Source organism: Passer montanus, unplaced genomic scaffold (assembly GCF_014805655.1).
Source record: "Passer montanus isolate IOZ18808 unplaced genomic scaffold, ASM1480565v1 scaffold31, whole genome shotgun sequence".
Classification (NCBI taxonomy): Eukaryota; Metazoa; Chordata; class Aves; order Passeriformes; family Passeridae; genus Passer; species Passer montanus.
This window is the reverse complement of record NW_024367819.1, coordinates 6,704,393-6,725,048: the sequence shown is the minus strand read 5'-3', so window position 1 is coordinate 6,725,048 and position 20,656 is coordinate 6,704,393. Positions and strand designations below refer to the sequence as shown.

Here is a 20,656-nt window from a genome sequence, read left to right as displayed (position 1 = left end):
TTTGAGCAGCTTTGGTAACTCCCAAGTATAAAAGTTATGAGACCTCTAGGTGTTTGTCAGTTTAAGAATAAATTATGGGGACGCTTAAAAATCTGTGTGTCCTAGGCCACATTCTTTACTCAGATATAATAATAATTAGTAGTAGTTAACCCCTTAATATTTTTATATTAGGCAAATGTTTCTCTGCACAGAGAAATATGGTTAAAAAAATTAGCTTACAATCAATAGACAGGTGTCTTTTTTATTGGTCTGCACACCTGCACCTTTCTTTACTCACTACTGATGTGCAAAAGACTGAAGTTAAAGCTGTAGAAATTGCCAGAATAAGATAGATTTCTGTCATCTTCTTTTTTTCACTGTGAAGGGAAAGAAAATCAAACTGAAATTCATAATTGCAACAAGATGTAATGCAGCATAGATACATCACATGTAACTTAATGCCAAACAGTTGCTATTTGTTAAGTATTGCTATTTAGTGTTGATTTGATGATAAATCTCTACAGGATTTATTTCCTTTGTATTTGCATGAAGAAGTCACGCAGTATTAGACAGTCATTTTTAGTTGATGAGTGTTGGTGCACATATGGAAGTGTCATCGACACAGTGGAAGTGTGAGCCTCTGAGGTCTCCGAGTAAATGAACTGAAGTGCTCCACTGAACTCCTGATTTTTCACCTTTTGCCAGAAAACACATCAAAGTGCCCTGCAGGTTCAGCAGAAGGCAGAGGCAATGCTGCAGGCCAATCACTATGATATGGACATGATCCGGGAGTGTGCAGAGAAGGTCGCTTCGCACTGGCAACAGCTGATGCTGAAGATGGAGGATCGTCTCAAGCTTGTGAATGCCTCTGTTGCCTTCTATAAAACTTCTGAACAGGTACAGAAATGCAGAAGGTCTGCCTTGGTTAATTCCTCAGTGTGGCATAAAACAGCATTACTTGAAGAAATGGTTGATGAGGTTTGGTTATTTTTACTCATTTGATGGCTAGTTCTGGTTTTTGTGTGGGAGTCAGAAAAAATCAGCTTAATCTGCTTGTCCACAGAAAAGTTTGGGGGGGAGGTTGTCAAGGTTGCCTCCTCTGTAGTCATAACTTAAGCCCATCCAGAACTATGCAGTCAGAGAGGCAGAGAAAGATGAACAATTTTAGGGACAGCCTCTGAGTGCTTCCGCATAAGCAGGCCAGTGCTTGCAAACCTACAGCCAGAGTTTGTTGCCTTAAGTCCCAGTCAAAACGTGTCAGAAGCTAAGGGGTACATATAAGGGGCAGATGAGTTTTCTTTTTTTGAGGCCTGAATTTTGATTTTTTGCCTTACTGAATTGTCCTACTTTTTCCTGAAAGGTGTGCAGTGTGCTGGAAAGCCTGGAACAAGAATATAAGCGAGAAGAAGATTGGTGTGGGGGAGCAGACAAACTGGGCCCCAACTCTGAAACAGATCACGTTACTCCCATGATAAGCAAACACCTGGAGCAGAAGGAAGCGTTTCTGAAGGTAAGGTTGGGGATTTTTTTGTGGTCTCCTGTGTCTTGGGAAGCATGAGAGCAGGCAAACAGCTCTTACAGTGCTGACGTGGCTGTGGAAAGCAGCAGTGCCCATTCCAAACTACACGTATGTCCCCAACTGCAAAGATGTGGGAAGTGGCATGTTAACTGCTTCTGACAGTGATTAAGAGAATACTGCCAAGTGCATAAAATTGTAGCCAGTTTTATAAATACATTTCCTGTTGAACTTGAGTAGATGTCAGATCTCCCAGTGTGCCTGAAGAGGAATTGGAAGTCACTGCTTTGAGCAACTGTCACTCTAAAGAATGCTTAATGGCTGCTGCTTTGGAAGAAAAGTGAAAGGCTCACAGTGCCATTGCTCTGTGCATCAGAGCAGCTCTCAAATGTACTGGGACGACAGAGGAATACAGGACGAAATGGCAAGACAGCCATCTGGAAGTAGTTGGGTTTTGTGTAATAGTCTTCAGATAAATGAAAGATTTTTGTTCCAGCTAATGTCCTACTGAAGAAGTTTATTGATCATACTGAATGAAATGTGCAGCATGTGCTTGCAGAGCAGTTATAACTAACTTTGTTATCAAAGGCATTTTTGAGCATCACCATGAAAGACTACTAAGAGAATAAAATTTTTTTGTTAGAAACTTATTCTCATTACATGGATTACAACACTCAAAAACATATTAACAGAACTCAAAGTACACAGCCTAATAGATCCTTCTGCAGCTGGCATGAATTATTAATCTTTGTTTTAAAATGGTATGAGAAATGATTTAGTATCTTCATTACTGTATCAAACCATTCTACCTTCATCTAACCTTTTAAAGTAGCATTCTATAACTTGCATGTTAAAAATGAAGCAGAAAACCAATATGTAGTATTTGATATTTAAGATGAAGATGACAACTGAGCTGAGTGCTTGCAATATAATGGCAACAACTGAAAGCTCTCAAGGCCTTGCCTTCATATTTGAAGAGCAGGTATTACTATTTTAGCACTTTCAGTTTCACTTCAGCAAAACGTTCGCTTTACTAATGGATGTTTTGATATATGCAGGTGGGTACATAAGAATGTGCACTGTTTACACAGTAAGCAGCTTCAGGTGGCACATGGCACATACACTAAACAAACTTCTCTGTGAGCTCTGAGTCATGCTGAAAGCCATAGAACATACAACTGCTTTTCAGGTTCTTCAGAAAAGAGAAATAGCATTTTATTAATTTATTTTATTTGTATTTGTTTATCTGCTTTGTTTTTTCTCTGCCAGGTAAGGTGTAACTGCTATTTGGTGGAATATCTATTTTAATAGTTGGGTTGGCTTGGCTTACTTGTAGAAAAGATTTAACATGCAGTGCTTTCCAAAACTGAAGAGGGTGACAAATGTACAAAAGAGAGTTAGGAAGACCTTTAATTTCTTCTGCATGTTTATTTTTGCATCTTCAAATAAAATTGTACCTCTGACTCTTTAGGCCTGCACACTGGCTCGGAGGAATGCTGATGTGTTCCTGAAATACCTGCACAGGAACAGTGTCAACATGCCAGGGATGGTGACACACATCAAAGCACCTGAACAGCAAGTAAAAAGTAAGGGACTTCTTGTTCTCTTTCTTCTCACAAGAATGTGATCATCATGTGCTGTGGTATGTTTGGTGATGGGGTAGTGAAGCCTGCCCAAGTGGAAAGAGTTCTGTCAGGCTTAACGGGAAACAAACTGCCTGCACACTTTGAAGGCGCTGACAGTCTTCAAAGTCTCTTATACTCAAATGAAGTTGCTTGGAATTCTTTTATCTGCTACTTACACCTAATCTTCTTTCTATTTGAGACCCAAGTGTGTTGCTTTTATTGAGTCAATGAGGTAGTAAACTTCCACATGATAATGTTTGGTCTGAAGCCAAATGGGAGCTGATCAGTGTAAGCTTATTCAATGTGTTGGTGTCAGGCATTCTGCAAGTTCCCTGGGAGTGCCAGAGTGATATGAGGTTATTGCTTGTACAATGCCCTTGAGCTCTTCAGATAGTTTGAATCAGTGTTGAGGAACTTCATGAAGTATGGGGTAACTTACATCATGTTTAAACTGCATGTGTAGACAGGTAGTAGCTGAGGTGAAGCTGTAAAGAGCTACTAGGTGAGGCTTGGCTCTTGCTAAGATTAATAATACGTAGTACAGCTTTAAGGGGTAATAAGCACTCTAGGGAATGGAGAGAGAGAGACCTGTAGGGCTTTGAGGGACAAAAGTTCAAAAATTAATAGGGTGTGCATAACTGCTGGATGTGGTAGCAGAACAGAGATCAGATTCAGAAGTAAATATTGTATTTTAATAATTTAATTGCCAGTCATATTCTGCTCTGTGCATTTTGAAGCTGTGACTGAACACTCTGGCCACACTACAGTCTCAAAATCAGTGAAGTCTAATTTCTAATTAAATGCTGTTTGCTCCTACCCAGAGGGGAGTTATGCATATGATGTAGCCAGATTCAAGAGGAACATGGCGGTAAATCCAGAGAAAAAGTTGCAGCAAGGAAAATTCTGAATGGGAGAAAGTGTTACAGCAAGATGGATTAGAACAGGTAGCCCAGAGAGGTAGTAGGATCTGTACTTGTACGAATTTTTTTAACTTAGTTGAACAAGCCTCTGGAAAACTTTGAAGTTAGTGGTGCTTTGAGGAGGAGATTGAAACAGATGGCCTGCAGAGGTCACTTCCGCACTAATTTACTTGATGATTCTATTAGAAAAGGACATGTTCACTGGTTCACTTGAACTACAAGGGCTAAACAGCTCATTGTTTTTCCTCTGTCCCCAACATTTATAGAACTGTACAAAACAAAATCTCAACACAAATGTATCAGTAACTGAAGCTGGCATTTGTCACTTAGTTCTTCTTTCAGTAAGAAACAAAGAAAACAAAGAGCAGAAGAAAGCAGGAAGTTGTAGCTACCACACTTACTGAATATTAGACATTTTTTTAAATTCAGTTTTGAAATATGTATAGGAACAGTCATTCTGAGAAAGGTAAATGTGCTTATATGAGGAAAGAATAGAAAAAATAGAAAGATCTCTACTAATGTCCTTAAGAGTAATAATTACATATCAGAACCATAGTGTTATGCATGTTCTGCATACATTTAAAATTCTGGATGAGTGATACATGTTTGAAAAGCAACAAAAAACCAACAAAAAACCCCAAGTAGAAACAAATAAGCTGTTCTCTTCATAAACCATGTAGTATATACTTCTGAGAATTAAACATGAGTTAAGATAGATCTAGTGGGGACTCCTTCCTGTTAGGTCTCAGTGGTATGGTGGTAGCTGACCAAATGATAAAAAAGTTTGCTCTCTTCTTCCTGTTCAAATATGTGTGTCAAGAAACAAAGAGATCTCCTTTCACCTCTTTTCTAAATCAAGAAAAGAATGGAGTGTTTATTTTAGTGAAAGAGAGGTTACAATAGTGAGAGTGTTCTAATAGAGCATTACAACTCAAGTGTATGCTTCAGACTGGCAGACTGCAGTCAGAATATAGTTTATAAATTAATGCCTTAAAAACTTAAGTAACCCTTGAGTTCATGCAGAACTGCTGAACATTTTTCAAAAACCTCATTCAGTGGCATACTTGATCCTTATTCCCAGATGCAGATTAAGTTATCTGGAAAAGTGGTGTCTTAATCTCGGCAAAGTTTAGCTAAGCATATGCTTCATGGGGAACAGGAACTCTGAAGGTGTCCTTATGTCCCTGCAAACGAGTGTAAATAATTTCTGCGATATGCAGTTAAGGGTACCCAATCATTGTCTCAGTTAGGAAGGAACTGTGGCCTAAAACTGTGCTGTGGCAGGTGGATTGAGTTGGTGACAATTCCTGTAAGCTCAGAAATGAGAGCATCTTTGTCTTTGTTTTGGCTGCTAAGTCTGTGTGCATCTGTGCTACCTGTCTCTGCTGTACTGGCTGGAACTTGTCCAGTGGTGCTTGTAGTTTTAGGTAGGTTGATAGAAGACTGCATAGAGACAGCTGAGAGCTCTTTGAGCTTCGAGAAGAAACTGAAAGTATAGGGAACAATACTAACAAATGTTGGAATCAAAGTAAATGACAGCAACAGGGACTGTAGTTCAGATGGCTTGAGATACAGAGATGCTTTTCCAAACCTAGTATTAAATATTGATGTTTTATAACTTCCTTAGAGTAGTTTATAGAATATTTTTTCTCCTCTTCATCAGTCCAAGAAATTAATGGCACTAACACTAACAGTGCCCAGCCAAATATCTCTCACTGCCTTGCCATCTGTATCATGTCCTGACAGAACAAATGCTGTTCCAATTTGCTAAATTCACCTCGCTTGCTCTTTGTCAGAACTGCTTTGCTTGCGTCATTATCAAGATGTCTCTTCTTATATGGTGTGTCCAGTTGGGTGTGTTGCGTTGTATAATGATAATTGTGTCCCACCCACTCGACCTCCCTGCCTCCTGAAATCTGGCAAATACTCTGAGCAAGTGTTTTGGAGGTGACAGAAGGCAGAAATTAAACTGAGAAAGCAGGGGAGGCTCACAGCAGATCAGCTCATAGCTTGGCATATGAGGGGAGCCTGACCAGAAAAAAATAAAACCTTGGCCACAGTGACCACATTCCAACCAAAAGCAAATTCTGGGTGTTCTCAGCACCCTGTGGCAAGTGGGAATATGGTGCTTGTAAGCAGAAGGATGTTGGCAGTGATGCAGACAGGTTTCATAATCCTCACGGAGGCTGTGACAAGTGGTTGTGTTTGATCCCACATCCCTGATGAGGTAGACAAAGATGCATTTCCCTTCAGGCTTCCTGTTATTTGAGCTTCTCTTGTCATACTGTTTCTTGGAGTTGTTAGCTTTTGGGATGTAAAGCATGGTGGACCTGCACAGTGGGAGAGCAGAATGCAGAGACCTTAAGACACCTAGGACCTGATAGCCTTCACTCATAATTATGGATTATGGAAAATAGACAGCTCTGGGTGTAAGTAGAAAAGCAAGTAGTGTTGGTGTAGAGAGTAAGACTTTTTTGTGGTCTCTTCTGTTTCTGCTGGACCTCTCTTTTGGCTCTGTGCAATTGCAACAGAATCACCTGGTGGAGACATTGCGTGTCCCCATTCCCCTGTGCACAGCTTGCCCTCCAGGTTTGCAATAGCTACAAAGTCAAGTAGGGCTGCTGCTCTGGAAGCAGCAGAGGTTAAAGTGAGCTTCACAGGAAACTGCTAGAATTTCTTTTTTTGGTGGAAAAACCATAACCATTAAAGAAGCAGAATTCAGATAAAGTCTTCTGCATAGTGTAAGCACAAGGTCTTTGCTAGGAAGAATTTAAAAGGTTGGACGTGTGGGATTTGGATGTGAGTTTTCTGACACTCAGGAATAACAAACTGTGGAGTTAATTATTTGATTACCTGGAAGTTCTGTCAAGGTTCAGTGAACATTCATATTTAACAAGTCAGCTTACTCTCATTCATATTTAACAAGTCAGCTTACTTATGCTGCATTTGATCTTGTGGTGACCTGAGGTTGTATATTTGTTTATCTGTATTAAATTGTTAAAATACTTTATAGGAGACGGATATATTAAAAATTCCCATTTTTACTTAAATATAATATGTTAAACATGTTGTGATTACTTTTGCATGCTTATTCTCTCTGAGGAAACCCCATCAAGTGCCATCTGTATCAGCCTACATTTTCAGTCATGCTATAAGCAGTGGCAGTCCTCTTGTGAAAAATATTTGAGAGGAAAAAAACACATCAGTAGTAAGTTTTAATTGCATCTCTAGTTTCTTTAACCAGTAGTTCTGTAAGTGATGAAAAAGGAACACTCTGTGTTTCATTAATATCAGGAAAAAAAGCAAAGCAAGGACTAACAGAAAGAGTAAGTGTACAATAAATTTTACAATGTCAAGTACTTTATTCCCATGATTTTGGTGTGATATTTTGAATTTGGTTGTCAAAAGCTCTGTTTAATTTCTTCAGATATCTTGAATGAACTCTTCCAGAGGGAGAACCGTGTGCTGCATTATTGGACCATGCGTAAAAGGCGTCTTGATCAGTGCCAGCAGTATGTGGTGTTTGAAAGAAGTGCCAAACAGGTGAGGGTTTCATATGAAAATCCTCTTTGGTGTAGTCGGGGCTTGACATACACTGTCTTCTCACAGTAACAAATTTGCCATTCACTTCAGTATTTCAAATGGTTAAAACATCAGAAGGATAGAAGTAGCAAATTGAATTCTTTGCCTTCCCTTTAATACAGAACAACTAAATTCGGTGATGCAGTGTGTCTGTAACTGTGTAACTTAAAGATGATGTTTTGCTTCTGCCAGCTTCATCTGGTACTGGCAAATCTAATTTCTGCAAGCTTGTGTTTGACAAATTGTTATGCTTGTTACTTTTACACACACACCTAATTTGTCTGGGGAAATTACAGGCAGCAGCATTTTTCTCAGATGTTGGAGGAAAAATATCTAATTAAGTTGATTGGCAGTTCTAGAAATCTGACAAGTTGGATAACTCATTAAACAATAATAACTGAATTACTTTGGTTTTTCAATTCTTTGTGTTTGGTTTCATGGCTTCCTGCATGATACATCCACCTCTTGGTATTTTGTTGAGTTTATCAGTCTGAAAAGAACTATTAAGTAACTACCAGACACGCAAAAAAATAAAAAAGTCCTTCACTAATCAAAACACATGCCTTAAAAATAAGTACCGGGTTCAAGGCAGAAGTGGTAAGTAGATTGATCTGTGGTAGTTTTTTAGTTGCTGTTTTGTTTTTTGTTTTCTTTTTTTAAACTGGTTATAAGACAGAGAAAGGAAGCTCTCTGTTCCTGTTCTGTGGAAAATGCCCATAGTGTAAAATATAGTCAGATCCTCTTTAAAGGGCTCAAAAACCTAATCTTTTATTTCTTTCTGACAGCTAATTCAGACAAAAGTTTAAATACTATTGGTCTGGTTTGCTCTCTTGAAAGAATTCTCAAGTCTGCTTGTCATGCTTTCACAAAGAAATTAATGCAAGATGCATCTTGGAGTGAATTTGAAGTCTGATACAACACCACCATTCCTTCCCTGCCCTCGCCTCCCCACCCTACTTTTGAATAACCTTAATTTAAACCTCTGACAAGCACATGATCTACTTGTTTTTGTATAGAGATTACTAACCAACAGTCAAACACTGGAGATAAAGATCTGTCAGCATTTTCACTGTAAATCCCATTTTTCAGCAATCACCAGCTCAGTCATCAAAAAGCAAAGCGGACCAAACCATATATGGGACTCCACAGTGATTAGCCAAAAAAATGGAAGTGTTGCTGTCTTTATTTAGATGTCTTTCTGGAATTTGGAAGAACGTGTTCTTTGTGCTTTCAGAACATGATGCCCTTGTGATGGAAAAGATACCATACCAGTTTGTAAGAACAGTGTTAGATTCTCAAATCCTTTCAGAGTTAAGGGCTTACCTGATCCCTAAAGTGATTCCTCCAGTTCTTGTAGTGATACCTCAGGTGAAATGAAAGCTGATGTAAACCATAGGAATTAAGATCAAGTCAAACTTTCTCTCATACTGTGCCTCTAGAGAGCTGCCAGCAAGTTATGAGAAGACAACATTTCATTCTCATGGTGGGGGGTTGGAACTACATGATCTTTAAGTTCTCTTCCAATCAAAACCATTCTGTGATTTGGGCAGCTTTTTGTTTATCATTCATTCCAGCATTATGTAATAAACCCACTAAAAAAAGGCAGAGATTAAATGTTCTTGGTAATAGGTAGCCATGCTGTGCCTGTCCATGTCAGTCTTCACTTGCAAAGACTGACATTAGAATAACATGTGTGGTGGACACACATAGAGGTGGTTGGTTGAAATGTTACTTTTTGACAGAAGTCCAACAGTTGTTCCATCAGCAACTTCTAAAAGTATAGGTCCATCTTATCAGGCTTGCACCTGCACTAGTATGTGACTTAGAAAATGGCATCCTGGCATTCACATTCAGTGTTGAATTTTGAAGGCTTTCTACTCATTTCTGGTTTTGCACCAAGAAGGAAAAGCATTTGAAGTGGAAGTAAGGGAATCAGCGCTATTGCATCACAGCTTTGATGAGCTGAAATCATTGGTGAAATTATAATACAGAGAGTGCCTTTTGTGATTCATTGTAAGGTGATGTGTGTGAAACATACATATCTACTGTCCACCAAGATAAATATTTTCCTGGTCTTGCTAGTGTGGATAGATAATGTTCATAATTTCAGTTTATCCTTTCAAGGGAAGAGTGAGCACCCACCAGCAATCTACTTTTTCTCTTGGAGTATTACATTTTTGTCTAGTGTTCTGTGTATTTACTGAAGAGACAGAAGCTACACATTTAGTAATAAGGTGGTTCTAAGCAAGCTGTGTAAAACCCTGTGAACATCTGCTATTGGCTTTTTCAGAAACGAGAAGTTTCTAAGCTTCCATCCCTCTGCCTGCTGCGGTAGGAAGCCTGTATTGAGAGCTGCAGAACAGATGTCAGTTAGATTTTCACTGTTATGCAGTTGGAGACAACTCTTGCTTTTTCCAGGAGCCAGAGATTCCTCACGACCACTGAGTTATGCTTAAAAGGGCAGCAGGTAAAGCACAGACAATTGAAAAGATCAGCATTTTTCATAATAGTGAGCCAATAAAGTGTCAGGATGTGGAAGGGAAACAATCTTAGTTTGCAGTTCTTCGTTCTTGTTTTCTTTCTACTTACACGTACATAAATTGGTTTAACTGAGACATCACACTGTTCCTTCTCTGCTGCAGGTTTTGTTTCTAGGAGCACAGACCACCACACTTTGTGAGGCTGGAATACATGTCAGCAAAACAGTGAAGTGATAGTTAAATCTTACGTGCTTGGAAAGTTTAGCCTGCACACTTGGCAGTCTTATATACATTTTTACAAATTGGAACATGCATATTTCTAAGTATCGCTGTCCCATGTGGCAGCAAAGAAGTGACTTTTTTTTTCTTTTTCCTCAGCTGGGGAGTATACTATCAAAACTGTGAACACAACTAGTTAGAACCTTTCAATAGTGGACTGCTGTAGTCCTGCAGTAGTGGACTTCCCTGAAGTGTTTGGATTCATATGTCATTTTTAATTCTCTAAGCATTGCTTCATCGTCTATGTGAATTATTTGAGAGCTATGAGCTTTTTGGTACTGTAGAGGTATTACATGTTTGCCACAAGTGACATAGAGTGAAATTCACCTGTGGCCAAACTGTGCCTGTGAAATTCTGATTACAGATAGTTTCTGTTGGCAAAAATATATTGTCTTTCTCTTACTTTTCTTCACTAATGCTTTATTTAGGCTCTGGAATGGATTCATGACAATGGAGAGTTTTATTTATCCACACATACTTCCACTGGTTCCAGTATCCAGCACACTCAAGAGTTGTTGAAAGAACATGAGGAGTTTCAGATCACAGCAAAGGTAAAATAAAATTTAAAAATTTTCACAAAGTACTTAGATTTGGAAGGAACCCCTGGAGATCAGTTAGTCCAATCGCCCTGCCATGGCAGGGTCCCCAACAGCAGGTTTCACTGGAATATGTTCAGGTGGGTTTTGAATGTCTTCACAGAGGGAGCCTCCATGACATCCCTGGGCAGCCTGTTCAGTGCCCTGCCACCCTCAGTGTAAAGAAGTTCTTCCTCATGTTGAGATGGAACTTCTTGTGTTGTAGTTCATGGCCATTAGTCCTTGTTCTGTCATTAGGCATCACTGAAGAGTCTGGCACCATCCCCTGACAGTGAGGTATTTTATATTTTGGTGAGATTCCCTCTCGCTCTTCTCCAGACTAAACTGGCCCAGCTCCCTCAGTCTGTCCTCATTAGACTACAGACCCCAAACCATCTTTGTGTTGCTCTGCTGGACCCTCTCCATTAGCTCCTTGTCTTTCCTGCACTGTGGAAACCAGAATTGAACACAGTACTCCAGATGTGGCCTCACTAGGGTCAAGTAGAGTGTCAGGGTCACCTCCCTTGACCTGTGGCCACACCTGATGGATCCCAGGATACTGTTGGCCCTCCTGGCCACGAGGGCACTGCAGGCTCATGCTCATCCACCAAGGCTCCCAGCTCCTTCTCCACAGAGCTGTTACCTAATAGATCAGCCAACAACCTGTGCTGGTACTGGGGCCACCAAGGCTCCCACCTCCTTCTCCACAGAGCTGTTACCTAATAACAGCTGTTACCTAACAACAACCTGTGCTGGTACTGGGATTATTTTCCCCAAGTTGCAGTACCCTGCCTTAGCCCTTGTTGAACTTCATTGGATTGCTCTGCCCAACTCCCTGGCCTATTGAGCTCCCACTGAGGCAGCACAGCTGGTCCCCCCAGTTTCACATCATCAACAAACTTGCTGAGGGTGCATTCTGTTCCTTCTCCAGGCTGTCGATAAACAAGTTGAGTACAAGTTGAATTATGTGAGATTTCAAACAAAATAAAACAACTGAATTCCCTTTGCCCATCAGAAGATCCCCCAAGGATGTGTCCATCAAGATCTGTTTACTTGCAGTGGCTTTCTGTCTGTATTTCTGCTGAGAATAGAATAAACCAGAAGATAGTGAGCAGATATTCATTGTTACTAGAGCTCCATGAGCCCTATGTGCTGTTGACTTCTCCTGACAAAATCATAGTGAGGTAGCTTAAAAATGTTTTCAATACCTACAAACGTTTCAGAGCCTTTGATTTCTACTTTCATATCTTCATGACTGTGGATTACTGAATGTTCATTTAGGATATAAAATAAAAGAAGCTATATTATTATTCTGATTATTAATTAGAAGATATTAGAAAAATTAAAGCTCTGTGTGTTAGGTAACTCATTTTATTACGGTATTCTGTTCTTCTCCTGTAAATCTTTTTGAGTCAGGCAGCAGAATGTTTTTCTGCATCTCTGGAGGCCTTTACAGGCCTGAGGCTGTAAAGTTGTCGCTCCTGAGGCTTTCCAGTTTTCGCATGTGAAAGACTGACAGCCATTGCATGACTGAACTACCTGAATTTGTAGCCTTGTCTGTCTCTGTTTTGTTTTGCCACCTGTTCAAACTGTCACCCATTTCTCCCTCTGGCTCTCCAACCTTCACAGAGAAATAATCAAGCCCAGGAAAGTAAGCAAGTGTTCATTTGTCTGAAGGATCACCTCAGAAGAGACTTGGAGGTGGAGGTGGCCAAGAGAGTGTGGGAAGGGAGAAAAGAAAATCCAGAAAGAACAGAGATCACTTTTGATGTTCAAAGCTGGATTTTCTTCTGTTTCATCTTTGCTTCAGACTTTGATTTCATGGATCCCTTCCAGTATGCAGAGCACCACTATTCCTCCTTATTTCCTTTTCAGCCTGCAGATGACATTGGTGCCCTTTTTGAAAGGATATATTTGTGTCACTCCCTTGGCATTTTGCTACCTGTTGGGAGGATATGTTAGCCCTTGCTAATTCCATACTGAATAGAAATGGTTGGATGAGGGACCATTAGGGAGCAAAAAGAATTAAGATAGGACAAACTTGATTTTTTCAATAATGTAAGAGTCAAGTTTTTATTGACTCTTTTTCTTAACTCCCTGCTAGCAAGGGCCCTGACAGTACACTTCACTCATGACAGAGAGAGAGGTGGATGTATAAACTCATCTGTTGTGGATGATTTATGATTTACATGAAATAAAGTGCATAGTCTTAGGCAGCTTGTCATTTGGGAAAAGTATTTAGAGATTTGGTGGTAACTACTTGTTTCTCTTAGTTTCTCTCAAACAGCTCTGTGCCAACAAAGCATAATATAGAAGAGATTTAAAGAATTCAGTCTTCATCCATTAAAGAGTAAAGCATATAACAAGACTTATTTCTATCTCAGCATTTCTGTGGTGTCTAAAGGAGGTAGATTCTTGAGACTGGGGACCAGGTCTAATACCAGTGCTTCAGTAGTAATGAACAAAGTACCCTCTTTGGCATCAAAATGCCTCTGTATTGATGCAACGGTACCCATGCTGAAAGGCTTACCTAGCAGAATTTAATCTCTGGGTTAGATATGAAGCACATTTTTCAAAGAAAAATAATCTGCTTCTAGTCATGTAATAATAAAGCCCAAGGAAACCTACATTAATCTTGTGCTATTTTTAATAAGTAAAAGGTGACTGTTTAAAGGCGTTCTGGGAAGAGAGGGGAAGAAGGCAGCTTCTTCAATTCCTTCTCCAATTGCACTTAGTAGCAGTTAAGCAAAATGAACCTCTGCATGACAGGTAGAGCTTGTAACTGTTTGATATTTTCCTGTTTTCATAGCAAACCAAAGAGAGGGTGAAGTTGTTGATACAGCTGGCTGATGGCTTTTGTGAAAAAGGGCATGCTCATGCAACAGAGATTAAAAAATGTGTCACAGCAGTGGATAAGAGGTACAGAGACTTTTCCCTGCGCATGGAGAAATACAGGACCTCTTTAGAGAAAGCTCTGGGTATTTCCTCAGATTCCAATAAATCGGTAAGAGAAATTTGAGTGTGATGACAGACGAACAAGCTTTACTTGCATTTGATTTAGCTACCTTTTTCTCCTGTCTCCTTCCTTAATCAATTCTTCCTTTCTTTAATAAAGAGCAAAAGCTTGCAGCTGGATATAATCCCAGCCAGTGTCCCTGGGTCAGAGGTGAAACTGCGTGATGCTGCTCATGAGCTTAACGAAGAAAAACGAAAGTCTGCCCGCAGGAAAGAGTAATATATTTATTTCTTTTTAATCAATGAGAATGCATAAATCAGTCCTGATAATGAAAAAACTGCCATGGCTTGTCTGGCAGCTTAGAAATCATATAAATGGTAAAAAGAGAATGATAGTACTCAGTATCTCTTATTGCCATTTATTCACATGCTTGTTCTCGTAGATAATTCCAGCATGACAGAATCTTAAACTTTCAAAACTGTTCTTTTTCTTTTATCATGCTTTTTTTGTTCTTAGAAATAATGTGGAATAAATGGCTAAGCAAGACAAAAGTTAAATGACTATAGCAGTGAAAAGTGTTAGAGAAAAAATTCCATCTCCTTCCCCATTTCTTTTTGTCCTAGTTAGTAACGGAGGGATGTTACCTCGTATGTTTCCTTCCTCTGTTGTCTCTCTTCACATTTCACTTCTTAGATTTTTCTTGCTGCAGTGGAAAAGCAAAAGCTGATGAGGAGAACGATGTATTCTGGTTATTATGCATTCACAGTGATCTAACAGACTGAGATTTGATTATTCTTTCTGTTGTCACCTAAGGTTCATTATGGCTGAGCTAATTCAGACAGAAAAGGCTTACGTAAGAGACCTCCGGGAATGCATGGATGTGAGTTTTCTTTTTTTCACTAATCTTTGAAGGCAGGATTCAATCTGTTGCTTTGTGGTTTTTTTCTGCTTTTAACAGCTGAGCATGATTGGTTTGGAATCACAAGATCAACTTAAGTAATCTTACTGCTGTTAAGAAGAAATGTAGAATTACGTCTGATAACTGCCATTTCAGAATTCACCCTATATGTTTCACTTTTGTTGGTACTGAGTTTCAGTATTTGTTTCTTTTCCAATTCATAATTGTGTGTGGGGCTTTTGTTTTAGAGAGAGGAGGGAAAAAGGAGGGGTTTACTTTATTTGCTTTGCTAGCAATAGGGGAGAGCTTGTGCTAATTCTCTTATTATCTGTATCACATGTTCTGCTACTAGCTGACACTGAATAGAAATTCAGTGAGATTCCATGGAAAAGTGCCCAGTAATTGTTATGCTGAAGCAACTAATGTTCAATGGTAGCTGTTGCACAAAGCATGAACTTCTAGACTGCAGACATGACCTTGATAAGGAATATCCTGAAGCATTAGAGGTTGTCAAGAACACTATGCATTTTAAATTATGAAGTCTCAGGGACTATGTTAAATTGTCAGTTTTAGACCTTGTATTTCACTGTCAAAATCACAAGGTATATTTGACACAAGAGGCACTGTCACAATTGGAGATGATGCTGCTGTGTGATTTTTGCCTGGTTTCTCTCCAGGAATGCATACTTACAGGTACCTGGCTGCATCTGTTGGGAGTCTATCATCACTTTTCACACATCTTTTTTTTTTTTCTGGGCAGACATATCTATGGGAAATGACAAGTGGAGTTGAGGAGATCCCACCTGGTATTGTAAACAAAGAACACATTATCTTCGGAAACATGCAGGAAATTTATGAGTTCCACAATAAGTGAGTGACTTATCTTCCATTTCCATACTACTGCTAAATCCAAATGATGACCTGCGGGATTTCCTAGTGAAAATACTGTGTATTTCAATAATAAATGCTTTCCCATTAGAAAAAAAATGCAAGATTTTCCTCTTGCATTGCTAAATTATTTCAGCTGTTGCTTTTTGCAGAGAGATATGTACACCTTAGAAATTATATATTTCAGTCCAGGCATATTTCAGCATATAAGAGATTTTTTTGGATACACCAAAATTTTGTTGTAGGTTTATCAGTTGTTCAAAAGAGATGAAAACTATCGAACTCAATAAAATACAAACATAGCACAAACATTAGTGCAGCTGTTAGTGGGAAAGAGTAGGGCTCCCAGCTCTTCTTGGTTCTTCTTAGCTTGTGTGGAGATGCTCCAGCATCTTTACATTTACTGGAGTACAGAGCATAAAAGAGACTTGTCCACTCCTTTTCTTCTGAATGAAGTGGTTCCTGGGGGGATCTGTGTACAGAAGTCTTGCTCTGAATCTTCCTTCTTTGTTATTTCCTGGTTGTGTCCACATTTGTATTGGGTTATGATTCTTTGAAATAATAAAATATACCTCGCATATCTCAGACCCCGATTTTACAGTTCTTTGTATACTTTGTGTTAACTTGAAAACTTGAGTATCCAAAAAGTAAGGTTTGTGTTTGTTTTTTTTAAATTGAGATTAAGGTTTTTCTTGAGACTGAAAACAGTAGGAAACCTTCTTGATAGAGAACAACAGCAATTACTACATTTTTGTGTATTCTTATATATTAACTACATGTCCACTGGTTCAATTTCTGATCTTCTCATCAGAATTTTTATTGAATTATGTTTTGTGTTAGTACTTTTATTACACATTTTTATCTATTCATTATCTTTATTTCCTTAGCTCATACATTTGGTATTACAGAAAGTTTTCTAATGGTCTTTCTCCACAGACAATAGATCCAAACAAGTTGCTGTAATGAACATGTTTCATATGCCTTGTTCTGCTTGTTTCTTTTCTACCCACAGTATATTTCTCAAGGAGTTGGAAAAATATGAACAGTTACCAGAAGATGTTGGACATTGCTTCGTTACTTGGGTAATGAAGTCAGACTTATGTTTAGAAGTAGAAGAGGGGGATAGGATGCATGGTGGGAGGAATTCTTGCTCTCAGATCCCTTTTTGATTTGTAAAAGTACCTCATCCTGCAAATTTAAGTAAAACGTGTATCTTTAACTGAGAAAACAATAATAGGGCACTCCTGTCAGATGCCAGTCCTTAGCTGCTCTTGAAGTGTATGCAAGTTGTCTAAACCTGTGTGCAGATTTGGTTTGTCTTAGCTTTGAATAACCTGGTTTTATATACATTGCTGTTGTTTTCAGTCTTGCTTGCCTGATGTGTATTTTTACACTGCCAGTTTGAGTGGAAATATAATGCTGTACAGCTCAGTTTCTTGATAGGGAAGATAAGCTCTCTGATAATGGCCTAAAAACTTTGAGACAGGAATGATGCTCTCTGATAACCTTTGAAAATTTGCGTTTTGTTCTGCAGGCAGACAAATTCCAGATGTACGTTACCTACTGTAAAAATAAGCCAGATTCCACTCAGCTGATATTAGAACATGCGGGAGCATACTTTGATGTAAGTACCTCGTGTCCGTCTTAAAAGCTAAAACACCTTGGCTGTTTGACTCATATTTGTGGTTCTGCTGAGTGCCTAATTTTTTAAGAAAATGCAAGTTTCCTGTTAATAACACTGCAATTTATTAAGCTGTCAGCTCAAGAAAATCAATCCTGTATCTCACATGGTTAACTTCCATTGCTCAGTTGGTGTTACAGAGCTGTCAAATCAGATGTGAAAAGTCGCTGTCAAATATCAGAGCAGTTCAGAACTGGAAGCAGGTTCTGGCAACAACAACCGAGACATGAATCTTCAGCTCACACAAGCACATCCTGCAAATCTTAGCATTTTGATGTGCTTACTTTGCATTGTATGTAATAGAGATAGAAATGTTGGTTGAATTTTTGGAGCGCTTTTAAACTGTAATTCCATGTAGTGGTAATTCATTTCACTGCTGTCATTCAGAAGGGCTGAACCTCCTTAGTCAGTCCCATGGTTGCATGGTCTACACATGTAATATTCTGCATAAAAAAGCAGCAAAAATGTAGGTGTGTTAGAAGTTTTAGGGAGAATATTGGCCATGGTGACTGAGTTTTGGTATCTTGTATTAATAGATTATTCAATTAGAGTGCTGTCTTTTTCCATTTTTTTTTTCCCAGCTGAGCCACTAGCTGTGTAATGACACCACAATTTTTTTAAATTGTTTGTACAAGTAGAGGGAAGTAGAGGAAATCCCTGAAGCCCTTGAGGTTAATGTCAAAAATCTAATCACTGAGGAAATGAGGTTTCTGAACATTGTAAGGCAAAGCTTTTCTGTGAAGCCTCTGTTAAGTTTTCAGTGTTTGAAGAAAAGCAGGTGAGTTACAGAAAATCAGGTAGATGTAACCAAGAAAAATTTAGTAAATACCATTTAAAAAATAATACAGGGCTCTGATAAAACTATTAGAAATAAATTTTTGTCACCACTTCCTTTGATCCGTTTGTTTTACCACTATATCCAGAGTTCTCCATCCCCTAATCCACCTAAAGTATATTAGAAGTGTGAAGGCTTAATTCTGTGCACAGATAACTTGAGCGCTTCCACTGATGACAACACCGTTTCATGTGAAAATATTGTGTGTATCCCATTTTGGGAATTTCTGATACTGTAATCATGGTTTGATGGCACATAGACTGTGGGGCATAACTTGCTGTTTGAAATTGCTTGATTTAAATAGATCCAATGCTGTGATAAATGGCAGACACTATCAGTGCGGTTCAGCCGCAATCAGTACCCGAAGTCTGTAACCATCCCATTTAGCTATCAGATAATTCCGTTTTCCACCTTTAGCTTTGTGGATGTCGTTCCTTTTTCTATTTGTAAGTGGCTGTTTTGTTTTCAAGTGCTTGGTAACCTCAGAAACTGTTACTTGCTGCTCCCTCTGGTGGGGGATGAGGCCGTCTGTGGCTGTTGGCACTGAAATAGCAGGGTGTGCTGAGAAACCTCTACCTCTGCCTTCCTGGTACTCGTGCCTCTTCCCAGAAACACTGAAATGTGAAGGGTTTTCCTCTCTTGCAAGTAGCAAAAGAAGTACGGATCTTAATGTTTTTTAAAAATGGTGTTACCACACATTCCGTGTCCCTAATCATTGCTCTTGGTATTTTGGTTTGTTGAAAGGTTTCACAGGTACTCTCAGAGGTAATTGTCTGTTTGTACCAAGTGAGATGCACAGCATAATGATTTATTGTGCCTGGAATATTTCATATCCCTCAAAACAGTTTATATCTGAGTGTTGGTGCTCACAGTCCTCAAATGTTTGTTTTTTCCATGTAGGAGATACAACAACGACATGGACTGGCCAACTCTATCTCCTCTTACCTTATCAAACCTGTCCAAAGGATAACAAAATACCAGCTTCTTTTAAAGGTCAGTATTAATTCAGAGTGCTTCATCTGATTCTGCTTGTTATAAGAAGGCAAAGCTCTTGCTAAAATCAGGGGGGTTGTTCTACTCTACTCTCTGAGACTCCAGCATCCTGGGCAGCCACAAATACTGCTGCAAAATTTCAACTGAAAATGAAAGAAGGCATAAACAAGCAGCTTTTTGTCCAGATTTCTGTAAACCAAAAAAAGATTACCTGTCTACTGATGTTTACTTAGAAAATATAATTTGCATTTCCAGGGTAAAAAAGTAATTCATGGCTATATGGCTATAAAACCATTTTTATAATGGTTTCTACACCAAATTTTGGCAAGGCATTAGCTATGCTGATGGTATTAAATACTGTAAAATAGATATTTATATATAAAATTGTTATACAAAATATCTATAAGGCGTTTAAATGTCTGTGTGTATCGGTAAATATTTACACATAGGGACTGTACCTGTAGAGCTGTTGCACAAAGAGTTTTTATTTGTTATGTTGCCTGGAAATGTCAGGTAAATAGTAGCTGCGAAATAAGCACAGCTTTTGGAACCTTGTAGTTAGAACTTTCACTCAGTGGACAGATGTCTTCTCGAGTGAGCAGCAGTGTTCTTGGACTGTGCTGGGTCGCTGTTAGGTGGCAATGCTTGTTTTGTTATAGCAGCCTACAAAAGCACTGAAACTGATCTGTGTCTCCCCTTTTTACTTGAGAACAGCCATGTGTGATTGCTTTTGACATTTCTGCAAAATATTAGAGGCTATTTCAGGTCGCGTTGGGTGGAAACAAGTCTGTCATTTTTGACTGAAGTTTAGTGTCTGTTTTCCACTTGCAAGGAGTTGCAACTTAGTCAAGTTATTATTACAGAAATAGTCTGGGCTGTGCTGTTTCAGAAATTCTGAGGAATTAATTCCAACAATTATTATTATTTTTAATATTAATATGCTTTAGCCTGCAACTTTATGGAAGTGGTGGGATACATTGGTTTTACCAGTGTTTGCAGAGCCAGATGTCTTTGCTGTGTAGTAAAATGGATTTGTCTGGTGGTTGCTGGGTTTTTGGGTTGTCTTTCCTTTTTTTTTTTTCTTATTTTTTTCTGTAATAGGAGAGAGATGTATAGCATAATAGGATTAAGAGCCTAAAACTTGAATGATAAATGAAACATTTTACAGTTCTGGAAGTTTCATTTGTTTTTCCAAATGGTATTGAAGCTGCTCCTCTTCTGTGCCTCTGAGAGATACTTAGTTACTCTCACTGTTCTGTGGAGTTGTCATGCAAAATTTAGGTGGGATCATGTAGTGTTTTGCTGTAATGGTGGTACTGGCAGTTGAATAAAAATATTGTAATGATCATAACAGAAGTCACATGGCTTTCTCTTTAAAAAGGGGAAAAGGAATTTAACCTGAGGGAATGAATTAAGTGGGCTTTTTGAATAACAGAAGGAACATAATAT

The 20,656-nt window shown here is 38.8% G+C and overlaps 1 protein-coding gene across 2 annotated transcripts in view; it reads left to right on the top strand.

The window, feature by feature from the left end:
- The window catches only part of TRIO (trio Rho guanine nucleotide exchange factor), a 244,477-nt gene that overhangs the window by 137,693 nt on the left and 86,128 nt on the right, over positions 1-20,656 (top strand). For both annotated transcript variants that reach the window (XM_039714755.1, XM_039714756.1), the window contains exons 17-28: positions 685-876; positions 1,340-1,489; positions 2,967-3,081; positions 7,468-7,583; positions 10,810-10,932; positions 13,766-13,960; positions 14,072-14,187; positions 14,726-14,792; positions 15,571-15,680; positions 16,711-16,780; positions 17,233-17,322; positions 19,115-19,207. In XM_039714755.1, coding sequence (XP_039570689.1) covers positions 685-876; positions 1,340-1,489; positions 2,967-3,081; positions 7,468-7,583; positions 10,810-10,932; positions 13,766-13,960; positions 14,072-14,187; positions 14,726-14,792; positions 15,571-15,680; positions 16,711-16,780; positions 17,233-17,322; positions 19,115-19,207 — 1,437 coding nt within the window. The remainder of the gene's footprint in view (positions 1-684; positions 877-1,339; positions 1,490-2,966; positions 3,082-7,467; positions 7,584-10,809; positions 10,933-13,765; positions 13,961-14,071; positions 14,188-14,725; positions 14,793-15,570; positions 15,681-16,710; positions 16,781-17,232; positions 17,323-19,114; positions 19,208-20,656) is intronic.